This window comes from Blennius ocellaris, assembly GCF_963422515.1.
Source record: "Blennius ocellaris genome assembly, chromosome: 17".
Taxonomy (NCBI): domain Eukaryota; kingdom Metazoa; phylum Chordata; class Actinopteri; order Blenniiformes; family Blenniidae; genus Blennius; species Blennius ocellaris.
The window spans coordinates 3,730,417-3,752,150 of NC_137666.1; the positions used below are offsets into that span (position 1 = coordinate 3,730,417).

Here is a 21,734-nt window from a genome sequence, read left to right on the forward strand (position 1 = left end):
AGTTATTGTGCAAATTGGTGACAGTTGTACGGAGAATCTAAAAGGCAACTGAACACAAAATCCAGCACCATCAGGCCAATATGAAACAAGGAGTCAGGGGAGGAAAGGGGTTTCAAACAGGACAGACATTGCAAAGTGTTTTGCGAAATCAAATACTTAATTTAAAAAGAATGTAATATTCAAGAAATGAGACAAATCTGAAACAACTGTAATAATTACACTGTGAATAAAATGAATACATTAATGTACAGATATGACGTCATCAAAGAAAAATACTCGTCAATGCACACCGAAATTCATCATGGAGTTCCACAAGGTTCAGTGTTACTTCTGTCTATGATCACATTAAGTAAATTCCAAAGACACTCTTCTGTCAGCTGTATGATATCAGTCCATGCATTTTGACCTTCAGACTGACATTTTTGAATCCACATTCAGGATGTCCCAAAAAAGCATGAAAGATTGGACTCCTCCTATATTATTATTCTTTATAATTTTCTCAATTTAAAGTACAAAATCGAACTTGAACCTATCGTCTTAATGAACAAAGACTAAAATGAACAATACTATTATGTCTGACAGAGGTGATAATCCTATATTATCCCAATATGAGCCAATCGCAGTATCATTACGTGTCTTTAGTTTATGACGTTTAAGAGGCTACTACTAAGTGCAGCGCCCCCTTGCTCCTGTACAGGGAGCCTCCTGGCTGACCTTCACTTCTAATGTGACCACAGGCGTTGCTGACGGTGACTTTCAGTCGGACAGACGGAAGCAATGAACTAAATCGGAGTGCAACCCGGTGTGACTTTAAGCGTAAAGCAAAGACGCACAAGGAGGAAACTGAGCGTAAAAGGTGACCATGCCCCTCAAGTGCTGATATAAACATTTATTTAAGGGCTGAAGCCTCAAGCTGCTTAGCAATTCCCTGACAGTTGCATTATAAATGTACAGGTGCCAGTGGAAATAATCGTACTATGGCCCACCACCAGCCCAACAGTAGAGACGACGTATCTGTTGGCATCCTTTGGAGGGCAGCTCGGACATTTGGTTTTCATTGATCGGCACATTCTTATCTGTGGGGGGGGGGGGGGGCACAGCTCGTACAAACTGTCAATGAAGGGGACTGCGGCAATGGGGGGGGGGGGGGGGGATTAAAACAACAGCACGGATCAGTGCATGAATGTAACACAAAAACTCTGCTCAAGATTAAAACCACAAATAAAGACTGTTGGATAATTCTCCTGTTTAAAGACTTTCGATACTCGCCGCAGGATTGAATTGTGCACTCAGCACCTGCTGCGGTTTTTTATTGATTCTTTACCCAGTCACATTGATGCAGGAGTCATTACATTGATGCACGCAGCATGATGACGACTCGCACCGGATTAAACATCGAAACGGACTTTGAAACTAGATACAACTGAGACATGACTATTAATAGCAGGAAATGACTCCGGCTGCAGCATGGGGAAGGAGTACAACGTTGGAAGCACTATTAAAAACGTATCGCTGCGTCATCTATAAGGTGGTTGAGTGGCTACGAAATTAGTAGAATTCCTGGTCCGTTTGTTCCGGTAGCACCAGTTTGGTTGAAGTTTAATGACTTGATTGCAGTATCCTTTTAAATGTTGAGCCCAGTTGCACATTTCTGCAGACCATGCACACGTTCAGCGTTTACAACTAAAGGCTGCTGTCTTCCATTCATATCCATTTGATTCTCCTAACCTCTTTTGGACAAAGCACTCATATAGAAAGACATGCAACAAGGTTAAAAAGGTATTACTAAAGATTTTCATCTTGGAAACTGTAGCTCATATGGAGGTTAAAGTATGCAAACCTCCATAACTGTACAATTACTGCTATTTAGTTTGGCTTAATAAAGTTACTTCTACAGGCATGAAAAAACTGCAGTTGATTTTCTCTCTCTGCCAAGCTAATGAGCCATGAGTGGTGAAGCTGCACGGCCAAAATTGAGCCCAAAACACCTGCATAACCAAGTAATTTACGGATCGCTGTCAATCATGTCATATGTTATTACCAAATTAGAACAGACCAGAAATAAGGACACTAATATGTAAAATGGCATCATCTTCACACAGAAGTAAAAAAAAAAATCTTACTTGCACTTTAAATATCTAATTTTGCTTGTGTCTAATGTGCAAATATGCCAGGGGGCAGATCTAACGACCTATTTTATGAGGAGGCGTTCAGTGATATTTATATAGTTGAGGGTGTTAAACTGGTCCATCATGAAACTTTATAAGAGTCTTGAAGCTTCACATTTCTTCAAAACGTGAGGTATCGTCAACATCGACGACAGCAATCGTGTAAATGTGATAAATATTTCACAACGGGCCCCTTTTGAGTCACGTTTGCGGTTTATTTGGCAGCTTGTACAATTTTTCTGAACGTGCGGGGTTGTGAGTCTCGATGTGTCCTGGTTTTCATTTCAATCAGCCGTACTTGGTGGCTCACTTCAAGCTTTGCTTGAGTTCTAAGTGTCTCCGCTTCTGGTAAAACTTGGAGAACTTATTAAAGATGTTCGTGATGGGCAGCGCAACAATCAGCAGCCCGCAGATGATGCACAGAGTTCCTATCAGCTTCCCCGCCAACGTCACGGGAAACGTGTCCCCGTAGCCCACTGTGGTCATGCTGATGGTGGCCCACCACCAGCCAATGGGGATAGTCTGCAGCTCCGACTCTTGGGATTCCTTCTCCGCACAGTAAATGAGGGCGGAAAACACGGAGATGCCCACGGACAGGAAAAGCACGAGGAGCCCCACTTCGCGGGTGCTGTGTTGCAGCGTGGCGCCGAGGGAGCGGAGGCCCGCCGAGTGACGGGCCAATTTAAAGATCCGAAACACTCGCATCAGCCTCAGGATCTGCACCACTTTGCCCACGTTCTCCAGCTCCGTGCTGTCGTCCTCCATCAGCGCGTCGCAGGTCATCGTGACAAAGAAGGGTACGATCGACAGCAAGTCGATGACATTGAGAGGGCTGCACATGAACCGTCGGGCAGACGGTGCCACGAGCAAACGTACAACAAATTCCACGGAGAAGAACAGGATGCACAAGTACTCGAAGAAAGCCAGCGCTGGATTTTCAATCTCTTTTTCATCAGGATCCACTCCGTGGAAATCTGGCATGCTGTGCACGCACATGGCCACGATGGAGGCGATGACCACGCTCATGGAGGCGACGGCCAGCGCCTTGGCGGAGGTGGAGAAGCCGGGGTTCTCCAGGCGAAGCCAAACGCCCCTGCGGACGTCGCCGCACCAGGAGCCTTCGAACATTTCCTCGCCGTCCTCCGAAGACGACAGCTCTTCGACAGACGAGCCCGAGCTGTGAAGCTGCACTTCGTCGCTCCTCTGATCCCAGCACTTGTCCTCAGCCAGTTGCATCAGTTCGTGGAACTTGCCGCTGCAGCAGCAGTCCAGGTGACCGTTCCTGATGCCCCAGTACTCGATCTCCTGGCAGAACGAAACCACGCACAACCCTTCGACCAGGTGGATTTTCCCCGTGAGGTAGAAGTTGAGGACGTAGCGGAAGAAGCGCGGGTTGCGGTCGAAGTAGTACTCCATCTCGGACGGGCTGAAGTCGTCGCAGAGCTCCAGGACGGCTTCCCTGGAGCTGCAGCAGAGGAGGCGGCCGAGGCGGGTCTGCGGGAATCGTTGCAGAACGGCGTGGCCCAGCCGTTGCTTGAAACCTCCGACGTTAACGTTAATGAAGCAGTCGCGGGGTGGATGCAGTGCCTGACCGTACACCATGTTGAGGCCGTCGCCGCAGGCTGCGCTCTTGCGCCCGGTGAAAATCACAGAGGCGGTGCTGCCTGTGTACACAAACACAGTGACATTAGCACCCCTCACTGCTATGAAGTATCGGGTTGCATGTGGGTTTCTGTGACACCTTGCAGGCTAATGAAAAGGTGGAAGTGTCAACATCGCTTCCGGGTGATCACTTTAAACTAGGTTGTGGAGATGCAGTGTCTGCACCAGGTGTGACTTACACATTTGCTTACATTTGTGCAGCAAATTGTTTGTGAACAGTACACACTTAATATATTTATACATAATTAGCAATACTATTAACTTGGTCAACATGAGGCACATGCATAATGAAGTAAATCGTCCCAAATTTCTTTCAAAATAATTCAAGAGTATTACGTCAAATATCTACTTAAACTAAATCAGAAATAAATATGAGTTTGGTGACTCATTTCACTTCTGCACCTGCCACACAAAATGTCAATTTACCTGATTTTGCACTGCTGCACGCATTTTTAAGACACTGTGGAGTTAAACGATTAAAATCTGATGCCTCTTACGTTAAAAATCAAACAGCACTGACTTCCTTTGGTTTATGTTACGCACTGTAATAGAGCGTTTCAAACTGTAGTCAGAGTCGAGCCAAGGTCAGATTTTAAACAATTCTGCATAAACTCAAACTGCTGCACATTAAAACAAAACAATGCCAAACGACAAATAGCACGACTTATAGACTATAAATAAAGTAATATTCTAAATAAAACATGACAGAAAGAAGCACCTGTCCCAAATATTTTGCAAACGAAATAACGACCCAGTAAAGTAAAATGCGCCCCGTTTGCACGTGTTGTTGACCCAGATGCGTGCAGCGACTTACCTGGCCTCGCGCTCTTGATGCTGCGTCCGATCCCCCTACTGCTTTGACTTTTGCTGCTCAGCCGTTCCAGGGCGCGCACACACACAGCCTTGCACCGCGCGGTCCCGCGGAGGTCCTGGAGAGGCGCGCGCACGGCACTTGGCCGGCCGGGACTCACCGTCCGTCCGTGCGTCCGTCAGGTGCGCAGGTTCATGCAAACTGTGCAGTGTTTATCAGCGTAAATATTTTATCATTTCCTCCGGTTGAGTGCACACATCACTCTTTCTGGGGCTGATTGTGGGTTTTAATTGGTTTTCTTTAGAAAAATGAGCCGCAGCAGCTGAATATATAAAAGTAGGTGTAGGTATATCTGGTATATACCTACACCTGCTTTTATATATTCAGCTGCTATTCACTTTCTCTTATGCATAATGTTTTTTTGTTTTCTCTTATGCATAATGGGAAAGTGTCTTTTATAATCCAAGAGAAGTGGAACTTTTCAACTCTCATAATTCTAGTTAATTTTGCTTACACCTCTACTTTACGCTCTCTTTTCTCTGTCCCTTCCTGCAGGATCTCTCACTTGATTTGACATTCCCACCCCAATAAAGTCTGATGTATGTTGATGTAAACTTGTTAGTTCCACTTGATCTTTTACCCTCCTCTGAGCTGAATTGCCTGTTTTTTTGTTGTTGTTTTTAAAAGAGTTTTCCCTTTCTATTGTCACAAATACTAATGTTTCTAATATGAATGTACACATTTTTCAATGCAAATGTGCCATGATATGGCAGCGCTATTGGTGGTATCTTAATGAGACTCCAGTGATGAAAGCAGGAAGGCACACGAGTTTTGTTTCAGACAACTCATGGGTGAAATTTTAAGCTGTCTTATTTGGTATTGGAGGCAGTTTCTTTCATTATTCAATACATTATTAGTAGCAGGTTTACGTGTCATTTAACAAGGAGATGCAGAGAATTTGTTTTGTATTCCCTTTTATAGGATTCAACCAATTCTTATTATAATTTGTACAGTAGATCAACTTTTTTTTTTCATTGCTTCGCATTAAGAAAAGTGCTCTGTAAAAAAAAAAAAGTACTCGTAGCTGTTGTAGTTTTTTACGTGAATACTTGGACATAATAAATGCTGTTCAGCAGGTTTTTCCTGAAGCAATCAGAGTTGGAATAAGCTGCAGGCTCTCTCCCGGGTGAAGCGTGTCCTTTTCAAAGAAATAAACCCACAGTTTGAATCAGTGACTCCTTTTTATCCACATCCTCATTAAGTACCACACTGACCTCATGAGAGGTTGGCGTGAGGGATTTCATCTGCCCCGAGGGGCTTCGCAGCTCCAACAAATGGTCGATTTGCTTGTTAGTCAATATCCTCAAGTAAAGTGATGCCGGCAGTAAACACTGCTGATGGTGCAGGGTATCGATCGCCGCCTCCAAATGGACCCATTGGTGTAAAATGGGCTGAGAATCACGCGGTCAGTTGTGTAATGGTTGTTTTCTAAGTCATATAAAACGGACGCACAAAAGATCTGCAAGTGAGCTGGATATCATCCGCATCTGCCCCCCTCGTTAATTCCAGTGATGAGGGATGATGGCAGAAATGAGGGGGACCAGAGAGGGGAGGCAGAATTTGAGCAGATGTTTGGGGAGGAGGGGGGGGGTCTAGTTAACAGTTGGATGGTTTGAATTCTTGGGTGACTTCTGTGATTTCTGAGAGAGTTGGGAGCTGGAAGGAAGAGAACAAGTGTGATGATGTCGTTAAAGTGTCATGAATGTTTGTTCCAAGGCGATTTTGTGGAGTTTATTAGTGAAAAAAGACATTATGGCATCACAGAACGACGTTGTGTACAAATGAGGAGGGAGAGTCTTTGTTCAGATGACATCACCCAGCAGGATTATGTTGGGTGAGGGAGAGGAGAGATGGGTGAGGAAACCAGCAATTCAAAAAGTCCCTGTTCGGATTAGGAGGGGGTGGTAGACGGAATTGTGGGAGTGGGAACTGGACCGCCGACAGACGATGGACTCAAACAATCCAGAGACGGGGTCCAGACAGCGACGAGACTTTCCAGGATCACATGTCGAGATGCTCTTGAAGAGCAGAAATTGTCTGGTGGAACCGCATCGCTCAGCCCACAGGAGCGTGGCACAGGGGGCAGCAGTTGTATTTGCTGATCTCCTGCTCCGAGGCGCAGTGTTTGCAGGTGCCGCACATCCAGAGCTTGTAGTCCTGGATCGGCAGGCCCGTCACGACGCACGTTGGTAGTTTTCCCTCGGTCCTACAAGGAGAAAAAAAGAAAAAGAAAAGTTAAATCGATTTTTACAAATAGTTTCAAATAAAATCCTAATTTTAAAGTTAAATGGAAATCTAATTTTGCATCCAACTGGTCAAATGTACAGTGAAAGTCCCTGGCAAGATAACGGCCACTGAAATTCAACCAGACATTTCTGTTAGAAAGGCAGAAATTTGACTCCAACTGAAGACTTGCCACAGAAACTCAAATAAATGTAACAATGCATAAAAATGTGTTGACTAAATCTAAATCTCTCCTCATCGATTTACATCAAAACAAAATATAACATTGATCACAATCTAGTTTTGAACCCGGCGACTGGATGTCATGTGTGCTTCAAGGTATTTCTGGGGAAGCGTGCTGCCCTCTTCATGTGGTTTTGAAAAAAAAAAAAAAAAAAGGAACACATCTCCTTTCAGTATTTGAGGTGTGAATTCGACGTGGACTCGGCGGTTTCCTCACCCCTCCACCGAGCTCTCCAGCTCGAACATGCGACTGTCCCTCGGGGTGTGCTTGGTGAAGATCTCCAGGGCCAGGGTCTCGTAGAGCTGCCGCTGCTCCGGGTCCAGACTCTCCAGGGACTCCAGCTTGATGAAGGCCTGGGAGCACGTGCCGAAGGCGCGGCTGGCGGTGGCGCAGAGGGCGAGCAGGGAGTAGATCTCCACGGCCGGGATCACGTCCTCGTACTCCCGCAGGTGGAGCGCTTCAAATATCGGAGATAAACAGTGCAGACACATGTCAGGACCAACTCTCTGCAGTTCAAAAGGACCAAGTTAAAACATGTAAGGATTAATAAAAGAAGTGAAAATCATTGACAAACAAACAGTGGCCGTTTCACAATATAGGACAAAGGGAAGAGCGGCTTCTCAGATGTCAGCCACTGCCAGTGCAGACTGAAGCTGAGGCGGTGGGTGTCGTATTCAGCAGGGAGATCCACTGATACTAATGCAGCAATCGCATGAGAGCGTTACGAGCAGGGTCCTGGCTCAGAGATATTAGGTGTGTCACAATGGAACGTCGTAGGATGGACAACTTCAGTACAATACAAAAAGAATGAGGAGTCCTAATCCGTGTCTTTGGCTGCTTTTTTTTTTTTTTTTTCAAACATATGATATGTTGTGTTATACGGTGGAAAACATTCAGAGAATGGTCATTGAGTCTTCACACTCAACACTAACCTTGTGACACATATGCTGAACCGTCAGTGGCCTTCTCCATTACAAACATACTAATATGAACTCCAGAGTTAGAAGAAGAAAAGTGAGCAGACCTTGAATGCAGCTTGTTTCCGTGCTGTAGCCTGCTCACACACTAGATGGCAGTAAAGTCCTGCAAAGACATCTTTCCTCGGTTTTGTTCACACAATTCCTCCTTTAAGAGCAGTTTGTGTCTCAAAGAGACATAGACAAACTATTTAAAACACAGCTGTGTGAGGTACGTGTCAAAAGAACTGGTGTGAGATAATATTTCCTATGTTACTCCAGGTATTTTTAGGTTTCTATTTATCCTACATGCAGACATTTTATTCTCTCTCTCTCGTACATTTTGCAAGGTAACCAATTTATCTTGATTGTTATTGTATTGTATTGTACGTGTATATATACATACAACACACACACACACACACACACACACACACACACACACACACACACACACACACACACACACACACACACACGTGTATATATATATATATATATATATATATATATATATATATATATATATATATATATAATATCTCAGTTAGAGAATTTAGAGGATATCATGTCTGAACAAACACACAATCTGAACACTGTTCTGTCTCACTTGATATCCAAAAGATTCACTTGTACAGCAGCTTATCTCTCAAAAGGACCAATCAAAGAGTCCTTCCCTTTTTTTCCTCATAGAAAAACTACATGAATTACTACGGTTATGGAACTTCCTCATCAGTCATCTGACCGGTGAGTTCAAGCTGAGGCTGTGCTGAGGTGTACCTGTGCGCATGGCGTTCTCCGTGTAGCCTCCGAACAGCTGCCTCTGGGCCAGCAGGAAGAAGTGGTAGGCTTCCGCTCCACGCCAGGCGTTGTCCACAATACGACTGTCTGCGGGGGATGCGTCTTCCTCCAGCAGCCCAGCGAGAGCAAATGTGGCCTGTTTTGGCCAAAAGACGCAAAAAGACAACGACGCCCAGTCGCTTATTTCATATAAAGTGCAAGAATCTTACTTTCAAAACCAAATTACATCGATGCAGCCCGATCACTAAGCCTTGTTGCTCATCCTGCAAATGCATGTTATTAACCAATCCAGCACAATACAAAATACAAAAATTAAAGCTTTTTGAAAAATGAATACCTTCCCATATACATATTTCCTTATTCCTTTAGTGCTATATTTGTATTTAGAGCACAGCCTACACAAGTATAATGTGAGTGTGATGTATATTACCTCAGACTTCTTTTCCTTGGCTTTGCTCTGCTGTGACATCTTCACCTGCTCGTGGTAATTTTCCACCAGATGCGCTGCCAGCACATAGAGCTTCTTCACCCTCAGAGGTCGGGTTCTTTTCCTCGCCTCCTCATCTGCGATCTGCACTCAGTAGTTAAAAGTTCACGCTCCGCCGACTAATGAAACAGTCGTGTTCCCTCCTTAAGCTACACTCTGGAACCCATAATAACTGCATAAAACCTGTGTTTAGAAAAACTGTTACAGAGTCACTCAATTGAATAAAAGGGGATAAAAAAGAAGGAATCTCACAGTTCAGACCCAGATTACTGGAGTCTACAGAAGTAGAACCGGAGGCAGAGCTCTCAGCGATCAGGCTCCTCTCTTGTGCTACAAACTGTCCTGTTCAATAAGGTTTCGGCTTTTTTCAGGCCATGCAGGACCAGTTAGACCGGAGCAGCGTCGGGTTAACAACAAAGGCTCACATTATGATCACTGTTCACAGGTGAAGTGAAATTTGTCATCTAGTTGGCGGAAGATATTAGGCAGAAAATGAACATTTTGTGTGTTTCGAGATGGGAAAATCCTGTATGGAGAACAGTCTGAGTCTGAGCATCTCCAAATATGAAGATGAGTACCCATGCAGACCCCCACCCCACACCTCAACAAGGTTTTTTTCTCTCTCTCAAGATGAAAGTAAACACAACCTACCTTAAACATGAGTTTAGCTGCGTCCAGGAAATGGTGAGCTTTCCGGTAGAGTTCTACCGCCTCCAAAATCTTATTCTTCTCCAGAAGATGCGACGCATATTTGGAAAGAAGCGATTTGATCTCCTTCATGTTGAGGGTCCTGGCAAGTTCCACTGCTTTGTTCCACTGCAGAGGAGAACATCAGTATCAATACAAAGAAGGTGTTAATATAATTTTAATATGATAGCCTTTTTCATTTATTGTTGTTGCTTCATTTATATGATATCTGGTCAATGCAATTGAAATGACCATGAAAAAAAATACTTTTTAAAACGGTTCAGATCTCAATAAACATATAAAAACGGAATAATGTAAAACAATTATTGGAACATTCATTAAGCATTTATGATCCAGGTTAAAAGGAATAAGTTCAAAGTAGAAACTTTAGGTTAAAAAACAACAACAACAAAACAGCAGGATCTCATCTGCAAAAAGCAATAAACTCACTCTCTCATTCTATCAGTGCATTTGGCGGATGTGCAATTTTTCTTTAACTTATATAATTATGGAATACAAGTGATTATACCCCCCCCAAAAAAAAAAAAAAAAAAAAAGTTGAATTGCTTTTTTTCTAGAGCCAAATGTCAACATTCATGTTGGAGCAGCAGCAGCGTTCACACTGCAGAGTGAAATTTCCCTCAGGAAGAGGGCGGCAGTGGCGTCTCAAGCTATCAGTGAGGGTGGTGTATCGCGGCGTCGCCCGGGTTACCTCGGTGCCGCGGGCTTTTCTCGTCTGCCTCTCACCTGGTTCAGATGAACGCACGTGTCCACGGCGGCTTTGGGTTGGTTGCACTTCAGATAGGCTTTGACGGCCTGCTCGCACATGCCGACTGTTGCAAACATCTGTCCGATCTCCTGCGAGACGCAACACGGGTTCAGAGGGGGACGCCGCGGGTGGGGGGTGGGGGGGTTTGCAACACCGACGTTCTCAACTCTTCACGCACAGACCGAATGTGTCGCTCACCGGTAAAAGTTTGTGATTCTCCGGCAGAGTCGAGGTCAGCCTCTCCAGGCCGTCGTAGTCCTCCAACATGTAGTAGCTTTCTGCTAATCTCTCCTGGTTACGACCCTGCAGGTAGTACTGCACTGCGTTCACCCTGGAAACAGAAGCGTAACGTCAGCTTTTGTACCCACCGTTCCTGTGATCCATCAGCAGCCTTATAGTAGACAAGTTATCTTCCTTTCATAGAATGGGTGTTTGCCGCTGGCGGCGTGTTGTTGGTTTCTCAATGGCGTTCTTCTCGTCGTCATTAGTTTGATCAATGTTCAGCACAGATCACGGAACCTATTTCTCGAACAGCTCAGTTAATGTGTCACAGTAAAACTAATGTAGTTGAAAATACATTTTCCATTTACAGAAATTTAGGGAAGTAGCTTCACCATATTTTTAAGACAAAACTATGCGACGTATATAGCCTCGAAGTTATGTTCAGACTTGCATTAAGAACAAGTCATGAACATTATAGCCAAATCTAGTTTTGGCAGCGAGTGGGATGATAATCTCTGGCATGTGATTCAAAGTCAGAGGTGTTTTGCCACAATAATGGTCAATGTGTCTATTAAAGACCAAAAACAAACAGGAAACAAACTTTGTACAGACTCCAGTGCATGGCGGAGGAATAGTTCTGCTTTATCTCATTGCATGATGCTGTACATTTTGTATCAGATCCAGTGTGAGGCGTGGAAGCGCAGATTTCATACCATTTCTGTCTGTCAGCAAAGTAGTCTCCGATTGCATTGTAAGCTTGTTCAAGCAGAGCGTCGTCAGAGTCCCCGGAGCCCGTTTTCAGCAGGTGGAGCACCTTGAACCAGTCACCCAACTTGATCCTGAGGCTGATGGCGAGATCCCTGCAGGGAGAGCAGGCGTGGACCATCCATCATGTCTGAAATAAGCACTTTGAGACCACAGCATGTCACGCTGACTCGCCATACCTGCGATCCATGTCCAAGTACATGCGATCGGCTTCCTCGAACCTGCCGAAGTAAGCCGCCACCTCCGCCTGTTTCATGGGCTCGCTCTGCAGGTGGCCGAGGCGCTTCACAAACTCGATGCCCTGGTAGTCATTGCAGCGGACGAAGGCCTGCTCGGCTGTCTTCAGATCCAGCTTCTCAAGGGCCGCCTCAGCCAGCAGACGCCTGGAGAAAATAAACTATTAAATATATCTTTGATTTCTGTATCAAAACGAAGCGAGAGGAAGCAGCCTGTAGTTTCCATGCTCTTCAATTATAGAACAGCCATTTTAAAAAGGGGCGTCAAACTCATCAGCGATTGGTGGAATCATACCTGAAGCACTTTTATGTTTACTGGACTGCTTTTTTACATTTATGTCCTGTTGTTTCCTTTTAAAATTCTACTTCCGTTTCATATTACCAGGCACTTGTCTTTCTTTTATCCTTGCAAAGATCTCAAATAGCTTTTTGATGTTCTGTTTTGTATTTTGAATTTTACAGCACCTTGTTTTGCCTAAATGGTGCTTTATAATTGAACTTCCTTTGCCGCTACGATGTCATTTGGATTTTGACAAGAATGGAGATAAATGGCTACAAAAAGCAACGTACATGTGAATAAACTTCAGAGGCTGTTTGATATCTTAATAACTTTCTGAAGGTGGTGTAAAGACTGTCTTCATGTCACGCTTACTGTAACTGACTACTCGAGTCAGAAGGACTATTTTGTTGCTGTTGCCAGTTTTTGGAAGACCCTGCAAAAAGTGACACATCAGCCAGAGAACACACAAACGCAACAGTGATCGCATTGCGGTTTTAAGACATAAATCTCAAGGCCTCCTTCAGTATCCTCCCTTCATCAACACAACGTATGTCTGTACACGCTCAGACAGAAAGTAAAAGCTTCCCGTTAGTAACTGTTGCAGACTTCATAAATACAGTAAAACACAAACCCACAGTGGACGAAACAGATCTGAAGAGGCTTTGCAGGAGGAGACGGAGGTTTACCAGAGTCTCGGATGAGGGTTGTCTTCGATGAACTGAGACGCGTCTTCAATCCCCACTTTTTCGATCAGCGTGCGACTGTCTCTCAGGGAGCGGATTTCAAAATTCATGAGGTTGTCTTTGTTCGGCCTCTCGGGATCCTGAAAGGAAAACATCTCGCTTGCAGTGATTTATTCAAGGAGGAAAAACGATGCCTCAATTCAAACCACAAGAGGAGAAAAAAAAAACACGTTTTTTGCAAATAAAGTTGTTGTGAAACTTAAAGACGATTAAAAAAAAAGTGAGATTTATTGTCAAACGTAGAAAATAAACAATTGTCCCCCAAAAAATCCCTACGTATAGCAACCTGAAAACTCCATTGAAGTAAAATGGCACAAGAATAACACTATAGCAAAAACAATAATAATAATAATGACTATGATATACTTAAATTTTCTAATCAGCTCTTAGACAAAAAGACAACAGAAATCCTCGACACTATAGGAAAATTTTGTAACAAATTATGAAACGGAAAGAATGTGATCAAAATGTGATCCAGAAATAAACAAAAAGCTTGACGGTTTACCTTCATGATTTCATCCAGCAAGACAGACTTGATTTCCAGATCCTCAAAGTTGCAGATGTAACCAGATGTTTGGATGGGCTCCTGTTTGAAGTGAAATTAAGAGAAGGTTCTAGTAGTGAGTAATTTTGTTATTTATCAATACGATGAAGAGGCAGTTCAAGTTTTGGCTGTAAAGCAGCGACTATTCCGCGCTCACCTCCGGGTCCAGGTTCCTGAAGACATACATCCTTGTCTTTTCCATCATGGCAAACAGATCAGGGTTGTCGTTCGCCCACTTCATGTCCCAAACATCTTTGCGCTCGAACTTGGACGGATCTCCCGCAGAAGCCTGGTTCCCCGCGCCGTCGTCCGCGGAGACGCCGACGTCCAAGTCCAGCAGAGACAGGACGCCGGCGCTGTTGATCAAGGCCAGGCGACTGGGGACAGCAGAGATCGCTTGTCATGGGACAGTGACTGATGAACTCAAACCACACCATCAAATTTGAAAGAAAAAGAAAAAAAGCATTTAAATACGTATTATTTCACTCCGTAACAACGAATAGCTCAGTTGTTGTTTACCTGGAGTTACAGTTCAAAGAGAGATAATAGGCTCTGCTGTTCAAAGAGTATTTCTGGATGAGAACAACATTGGGAAGGCTGTATCTGTGGATGGTGCCCGACTCACGGCCCTAAAAAAACAACAACAAAAAAACACACATTTATTCCAAACTGTATTTCACAGTATGACTCCAGACTCTCCTTTAAATGCAGGTGTGTACCCACCACTATCAGGGTCTTGTCGGTTGCTGTAATGCTGCAGATGGGATCTCGGGTTGCCTGAAATACAACACAAGTGAAAAACAAAATTCTCATTTTGTAAAGAAATGATGTAAAATCGTGTTTTCCTTGCATGTAATTTGATGGATGAAGTGCTCTGTATGTCCAAATGTTCAGTGCTCATCAAACAAGAGATTGAAATAATTCTCACAGGGAAGGCTTTCGCAATGTCTGGACCGCTGTCACTGGCTCCGGATGGGCTACTGTCGATGTGATAGACCCTGAAGGAGCAGTGAGCGAGAACACGTGAGGAAGAAGCAGACGGACAGACAGTAGCCAGCTCCCCTGAGGTGACCTTGTGGTGCAGGTGCGAGGAAAGCCCTGGCAGAACATTAGGTCAGCCTGTCTGGAACCGCTCAGAGCTATTTGATTCAGATGAATAAATCCTTTTCACTGCCCCGTTAATACCAACACTTCACATTGTAGCAGCGAGGTAACAAACCCGAGGTTCCATCCACCGGCTCACAGAACCGAACGCCGTCGATCGGTTCACCCGGGAACTTTCCACAAGCAGCGTGACACATCCTGAGCCCAAACCTTCCACCACAATGCTTCGTGACATCCGGCTTAAATGAAGAGTCATTCTCTTTTCCTATAAGAACTCAAAAGCAAAGTCTTCACCTTTCCCTTCCCTCCTTCTTCGTTCTGTTCACTTGGTTGATCTCCAGCGCAGTCAGTTTCTTTGCCACTCGGTACTGCCACAAGTAGAAAGCGTCTTTGGATGCAGCGATAACGTGGGTCTTGGTCATGGTGACAAAGAGCGGATCTGGGCCGAGACACATGACACCTTTCAGTACACATTCAGGAGGGAAAAAAAGTACGCCAATGAACAATTCTGTCTCTGGATGGATGGATGGATGGTGCAAACTTTTGCTACTATAATAGCCCCACAGATAAGAGTGCTAACCACTACACCACCTTGTGGCCTCTTTGGGGTGGTGAAATGTATAATAAAATAAATAAATATATATAAATAAATACATTTAAGTGCTTGTTGCTTGTAGGCATAGGCAACTCTCTGGGTTACAGTGTTTTACGTCCCCCTGAAGTCAAAATTCAGGGCGCAATATGGTCCCAAGAGTGAAACAACCTGATCGACATCCTGGAGTAAAAGAATAGAATTTCGCCACCGTCGCCAATCACCACAACACAGTATTGAACAAAGTGGAAGCTCTCGCTTTCCTGCATATAACCTGCTGCTAAGGTTTCACACTATAGACGATGTTACATGCAAATTTTTGTTCATCATATTTACATTATATTCAGTTCTAAAAACATTCTATTCGCTAAAAAAATATGAGATCACTTTCATAATTTTTTTCACAAAAAAAAAGACTATTGCAAAAAAGAAAGATGTTGTATGTGATCCTGCTAGGACATCCATCCATCCATCCATCCATCCATCCATCCATCCATCCATCCATCCATCCATCCATCCTCTAAAAGCAGAAGGCTTGAATATCTGTGAGATATAAAAATGGCCGCTGTGCTCGCTGCAAACTCCCCGTCGGGGCAAAGAGGCAGCATGCCAGCTTCCATGTCTATGCGATCTCTCACACAGGACTGAAGAAATACACCAACCCGATGCTGCTCCACAATTTGACCGTTTCACTTCTGCGAGCACGCGAGTTAGCCGAGCCTGAAAAATCCCCATTTGGTAATAAAGTTGTGATATTTGACTCACCAATGTCAATGTGTTTTGTGTCCAGTGGAGTTCCGATGGAGTTGCACAGAATCAGGACGTACTGCAAAACACACGGCAGAGGCGCATTATTCTACAGTTTGAGGTTTAAGTTTTTGTTTCAAGCAAGACAAATAGTCCACTTTTAGGGTTAAAGTCATACATTACCCTTGAATGAATCCCAGACTCTACCTCAGCATCCTCCTTCGTTGCAACAAATTAGAGAAACAGGCAAGACAACAGAGAAACAATCGTAACGCCGTTTCTCTCATGCTACTCGGCAGAGTCAGTTCAGCACAGAGCTCCTCAGGGGACGAGAAAAAGACTTTTCTTTATCTCACTTGGCAGAGCGAATGAGCAGTCGGTGTTTGTACCTGAGGTTGGGTGTCATCCGCCTTGCTGGCCAGAATACAGAAATCCCCAGAGGTCGTGATGGACATCAGGCTCTTGACATATTTGACAAACTTCTCGTTGTTCTTGGTGTCCCAGAATACCACGCAGTGCTCTTGGCGCTCCGGCTTTGTGAAGGCATACACCACTGTGCTGCAACAGTAGCCCCACTGTGAAGAGACACGGACGAGGCAGGCGACCATCAACAATCCAAAAGGGAAGAGGGCTTGAACAGAGCAACCCCTCGACTTACTTCATCATAGCTTCAGCAATATTCCAAGCAGTTGCCATGGAAGCAAGTACTTATTTCCAGTAGTTTGCACAACCCCGAATATATCCTAACCACCACGCAAACGCACACATACGTAATGTTCCAGCGTTATTTACCTAATAAATACTTTTTTTTTTTTTTTTTACCACGAACAAAAGTGTGTCAGTAGAAAACTATATGGGTTTCATGAGTGGTGTTGTCGCTGTTCACCTTATAATCTGGCCTTATGTTGGCAAAGTAAATGTGGGAATCCACGGCCAGGCCAATTCGCAGCCCTCCTCCCTCCCAGGCGACTCCGGTCATCTGCTTCCCGGGCACTTTCAGAGTTCTCAGATGCTGTGTGAACACCAAAAGGGTTTTTATTTATTTATTTATTTCACTTTTGCAATGTCACTAGGTTTTAAAGGCAAACTGGGGTTAATGTGGGATTTTGGGTATTTTGGGATGAAGGACGTAATTAATATCACTAACATTGCTATTATGACAAATCATATGGCAGAATATTTTCTGACTGCAGTTGCTTTTGTCTTAGGAATCAATTTTGCACAGCAACATTTCGCATAAATCTAACTTTCTGAAACCTTTGGCCCTCACCTCCCCGAATGGCGTGTAGAACTGCACCACATTGAATTCTTTCTCCACGTTCGAGGCTCGAAGACATCCCGCCACGGCCAGCACGCTGCCGCAGTGGTTCCACTGGATGCTGACCACAGTCATCATGGTGTCGATGCACACTGGGTCTGCAGGGGAAGGACGCGGCGTCTCATTGAGGTGAAAACATCTGAACACGCCAACGTGGGTTAGACATCGGCGGTCACCGCTTACTTTCATCATTCTCATAGCGCATGATCTGACACCGTCCGTTGCCGAAGCAGATGGCAAGGCACGGGCAGTCTGGCTCGACATAGCCGCCGGACCCCGCATACCAGTGGATCCCGGCGATGCTGAGTGCTCCGGTCACATTGGTGTGACAGCTGATGGTCATTTTCATCTGCAAAAACAACGCAGGCTGAAATGTGTCGGCAGAGTGATCGTGCTCTTTTCCGTGTGGAGGAAATATAGTCTGTGCTGTGACACGTTATCTAAGACCGAGGGTCAAAGGTTTTTGTGGGATCGAACAGATATATTCTCCTGTATATGTCCTGTAAGTCTTGAAATAATCGAAATGATACAAAGATACTGTATTCTGTTTTAATGAACCAAAAATAGTGGAATTTCTCACCACTTCGTGTTCACCAGGCACCTTCTGCTATACGTTTTAAAACCTTCTCATTTGGATTAGTTTTCCCTTTAAACTGTTGTCTTGTTTTTAGTTTTACTGTTTTTATTGTATTTATTTTGAACTGGATTTTTATCTGGATTATAATCTCATTTTATTTTAGTCTACTTTTAAAGTTTTTTCCCCTCATAATATTGATGTGGTGTTAATTTGGTTTTTTAATCTTTTTAAATTGTGAATCACTTTGAGCTGCCTTTTATGTGTGAAAAGTGCTATAATGATGAAGTTAAAAATAATAACTATTTATTAGTTCTATAAAGAAGCTGGTTGTATTGTGTGGATAAATGATTGTTGATTGAGTAAAACAATTTAGAAGTCTGTAATTCTTGAGCTGCAGCTACTTGGCCGACCTTTAGAAAGGCCTGGAAAAACTTTGAGGAAGAAACATAACTTTTTATATGTCTGCTGCTGGATGCAATGAATCTAAATCTAAAAAGGTAATTTTAGCAGAATGAAATCTGCTGATTGACCTCTACTTTAACAGAGCTCGCGCACTCACTATGAAGTTTCCTTGATTGTCGTAGATTTGCACGTCCCCATTGGCCATGCCGAAGAGTAGGATCTTGCCGTCTGGCGACCAGGCCACATGCGCGAGCTGGTTTCCCTTCAGCTCCTTCCCCCAAATCCTGTTACCTAAAAGATGAATTCAATTATTTCACTGCACGCGATGCTGCTGCCCTTGTTGGAATTTTACCACGATCACTCTCAACGGCACTTTACCATCGACAGACCCAACGATGACCGCCCCGTCTTCATACACGATGCAGATCTTTTGGCCGTCGGCGTTCCAGCTCATGCTCCTCACCACCGACTTGTTCCTGTTGTTGATCATCTCCTCGTACCACGCACCTGGAAGTGGAGGGCAAAAAAGACAACGACGCCCGTAAAAGACAAGACCACTGAGGAAATAACACGTTGCGTTTACGACGGATCGCGATCGACACCTTTGTAAATCATCCACACAATGATGAGTCCATTCTGGTCGCTGGTTGTCAGCTTTTCGTGCTGTTCGTTCCAGGCGACCACCTGCACCGCACCTGCACGTGTGAAAGAACAAGTACGAGGACATAGTTTACTTGTTTGGCTTGAGTCATTTGTTGGATAGGATTTGGGTGAAAATTGTTTAAAAAAAAAAACAAACAAACTGCTTCTTCCAAAGTAATTCAATACGTCTTTACCCTTAAATATTTAGGTCTAGCTGCTGGAACGTTTCAGGGAATTTCTGACATGATTAAATAACTATTTCAAGACGCACGGCTGCATATTCATAGTTATGACATTCTGAAAGCCGGAATAAAACAACTTGAAGATTCTAAAGGTCAAAGTAAAACATAAATACATAAAATGTTAATAAAGCACTAAACATTTAGGGGGGAAAAGTAATTTCTATTAACTGACCCTACAAAAAAGTGTAGAAGTTCTCACCTTTATTGATTCGAGGATCTATGAGGAGTTTCCATGTTCTCCCTTTTATTTTGTCTGGGTACTTTTAGAAAATGACTTTTTTATAAGATTAATTGGTGAACTCCAAATTGCCTTTTGTTATTCATTTGAGTTACTATCTTGGTTTCTCAATCTGTCCAGGCGAGATGGATGAAAGAATATTTCTGAACTCCTTCCAAATATTCATCTAACACCTTTGTCAGATAACTTCAAAATGGAGTGAACATACTTGACAGAAGTTTGTAAATCCTAAATCCAACTTACCACTGTGTCCCTCCAGAGTCTGGTTCATTGACAGATTATTAGGGGCGGCTAGACCTTTAAGTTTGGCATCATCTGTTGAAAAATCAAAGAAAAAACAATGCAAAGACAAGACAACACAAATTGATCAACATTTCACACCACGATAACGTAACTTATTACCCAGAGTAAAATCAAAAGCTAAAAGATGCATTTCTATAGAAATAAACGTGTGAAATATGATTTCAGAGCCCCTCTGAGGGAGAAATGTGTGCATCTTACTTGTCTGAGTTTCGAGCTTGAGAACTTTCAGCAGGCCATCATCTCCCCCACATGCTATAAAGCCTTGGTCTTTGTTCCAGGAGACACATTTTAGATTGATATTGTTGGGAATAGCGATCTATAAGACAGAAAAATGACAACAATAAGCTGTGCTCTGTCTCAACTGTGGTTAGTGATGTGACGTGTGGTAAACACTCACCTTCTTACTGAGGTAGATAAACATGATGCTGCTGGTGTTAGACGCTCAGAGACATCTGTCGATCCAAAAAACCTTGATGGAAAACATTCATTTAAATGTATTTATTGGTGACTGACCCCGAGCGCTAAAACAGTTTCAACATGCTGAATTAGTTCTTAGCGGAGACTGTTACGTTAGCTCGGCTAGCTACTAGCATGCCACGCTAATCAAGATTAATTCGTGCTAAAAGCGCGAAGAATTTCGGAAATTCACAAAATGTAAAAGCCGGAACTATATGGAGCAAATGTAAGCGCGGCCTCAAGAATCAGAAAACGACTTAGATTCGACGTTGTAGTAACTGAGTTGGCAGATCTCAGCACTCAGAGGCTGGAGCTTCCCTCCGTCTCCCGTGGTAACCGTAAACCGGAAGTTGTGAAGACTGAGCCTTATGGGAGTTGTAGTTTTTTTGTTTTTGTTTAAAAAAAAAATGTTCCTACTTGTAAATCTTTTCATAGACTCGCTTTTCTTTGGATTGATTGAAATTGGCTGTTTTTCCAAAAGCTCTGCTAAACCGTTTTAGGAAGCAACTCAAGTTTAATCCTGTTTTATTTCCATTTGAGAAACATTGGGAGATACTCTTGTGTTTAAGTGTTGTTGATGGTATTGTTATATGTTTGTGAACTTTGCACAGTGTTACCTCGGCCGGTTTATAACTCCAAACCATAGTTAGGAGACACGGTTTATTAATGTGCTCGAAATGTCTTTCATTATACATAGTTTGACTTTATCATCTCAATTATGTAATCATGGTTTTTTTATTTTTATTTTTTTTTTCAAATTTGGGGGGTTTATTCATAAAATGATTAAGACTCGGATAACATTTTTGCTTTGATGTGTGTAATAGTCTCTCTCTCTTGTCTTATATAAGTCAATTTAATAGTAAAATGAATCCAAAGAATAAATTATTTTAGACTTCATATGCCTGTGTTGGTAATTATGAGTGCAATCACAAGATCCACTTTTTTTTAAATAAATCTTTATTTTCCAACTACAGCAATAAAAAATACACAAACTTTTTTTTCTATGACAAAAGCATCAAAATATTTCATACACGTGTGTTTGCACAAAACCTGCATGCTTACAGCAGAATGAAATACAGTACATGAGATTTTGTGTGTGTGTGTGTGTGTGTGTGTGTGTGTGTGTGTGTGTGTGTGTGTGTGTGTGTGTGTGTGTGTGTGTGTGTGAGAAAATGTGCTGACAGTGTTCCAAATATTAGGAATCGAAAGTCATTCTTTGTGCCCGAGAATGCTGCAAGAAAAAAGTAGTGCGAGATCTGCCTCAAACGATTGTAGCAATTCAGTCATCCTTTAATTCCATATATTATCTATCTACTTAAAACAAATCTATATATTTGTTATCAACGTTACGCATTAAAGTCACAGACACACTTTAAGTATTAAAAGCATACATATTTTCACTGTAATGGAACATGTCTGGAGCTAGGGGTAATTTGTTTGTATGATGCTACAATT

The 21,734-nt window shown here is 43.2% G+C and overlaps 2 protein-coding genes across 2 annotated transcripts; both read right to left on the reverse strand.

Annotated features, from left to right (window-relative positions):
- Window positions 1-2,474: 2,474 nt before the first annotated feature.
- On the reverse strand, window positions 2,475-4,684 carry LOC308142251 (delayed-rectifier potassium channel regulatory subunit KCNS3-like; the record flags this gene model as incomplete). The annotated part of the gene is made up of 2 exons (XM_080512599.1): window positions 4,645-4,684; window positions 2,475-3,832 (listed from the first exon to the last, which is right to left on the reverse strand). The coding sequence occupies exon 2, from the start codon at window positions 3,768-3,770 to the stop codon at window positions 2,475-2,477; it is 1,296 nt and encodes a 431-aa protein (XP_080368725.1). The 5' UTR covers window positions 3,771-3,832; window positions 4,645-4,684.
- A 1,777-nt stretch (window positions 4,685-6,461) lies between these two features.
- Window positions 6,462-20,572, reverse strand: wdr35 (WD repeat domain 35). The gene is made up of 27 exons (XM_080512902.1): window positions 20,221-20,572; window positions 20,022-20,139; window positions 19,764-19,835; window positions 19,001-19,093; window positions 18,777-18,905; window positions 18,556-18,689; window positions 17,603-17,768; window positions 17,372-17,517; window positions 16,988-17,113; window positions 16,491-16,676; window positions 16,120-16,180; window positions 15,057-15,201; window positions 14,587-14,656; window positions 14,382-14,435; window positions 14,178-14,287; window positions 13,816-14,035; window positions 13,620-13,700; window positions 13,058-13,194; window positions 12,035-12,238; window positions 11,804-11,950; window positions 11,067-11,199; window positions 10,847-10,957; window positions 10,064-10,228; window positions 9,356-9,496; window positions 8,905-9,061; window positions 7,385-7,625; window positions 6,462-6,907 (listed from the first exon to the last, which is right to left on the reverse strand). The coding sequence occupies exons 1-27, from the start codon at window positions 20,242-20,244 to the stop codon at window positions 6,757-6,759; spliced, it is 3,522 nt and encodes a 1,173-aa protein (XP_080369028.1). The 5' UTR covers window positions 20,245-20,572; the 3' UTR covers window positions 6,462-6,756.
- Between the last annotated feature and the right edge of the window lie 1,162 nt (window positions 20,573-21,734).

What these genes read in the sequence shown, in the direction of transcription:
- wdr35 (XM_080512902.1), bottom strand. Translation starts at nt 20,244, where the DNA reads ATGTTTATCTACCTCAGTAAGAAG. An exon ending in ACATAAGGCCAGATTATAAG is followed by an intron (nt 16,677 to 16,987) that starts GTGAACAGCGAC and finishes GTCTCTTCACAG; the next exon opens with TGGGGCTACTGTTGCAGCAC. An exon ending in AACCCTCATCCGAGACTCTG is followed by an intron (nt 12,239 to 13,057) that starts GTAAACCTCCGT and finishes TATTTTCTCCAG; the next exon opens with GCGTCTGCTGGCTGAGGCGG.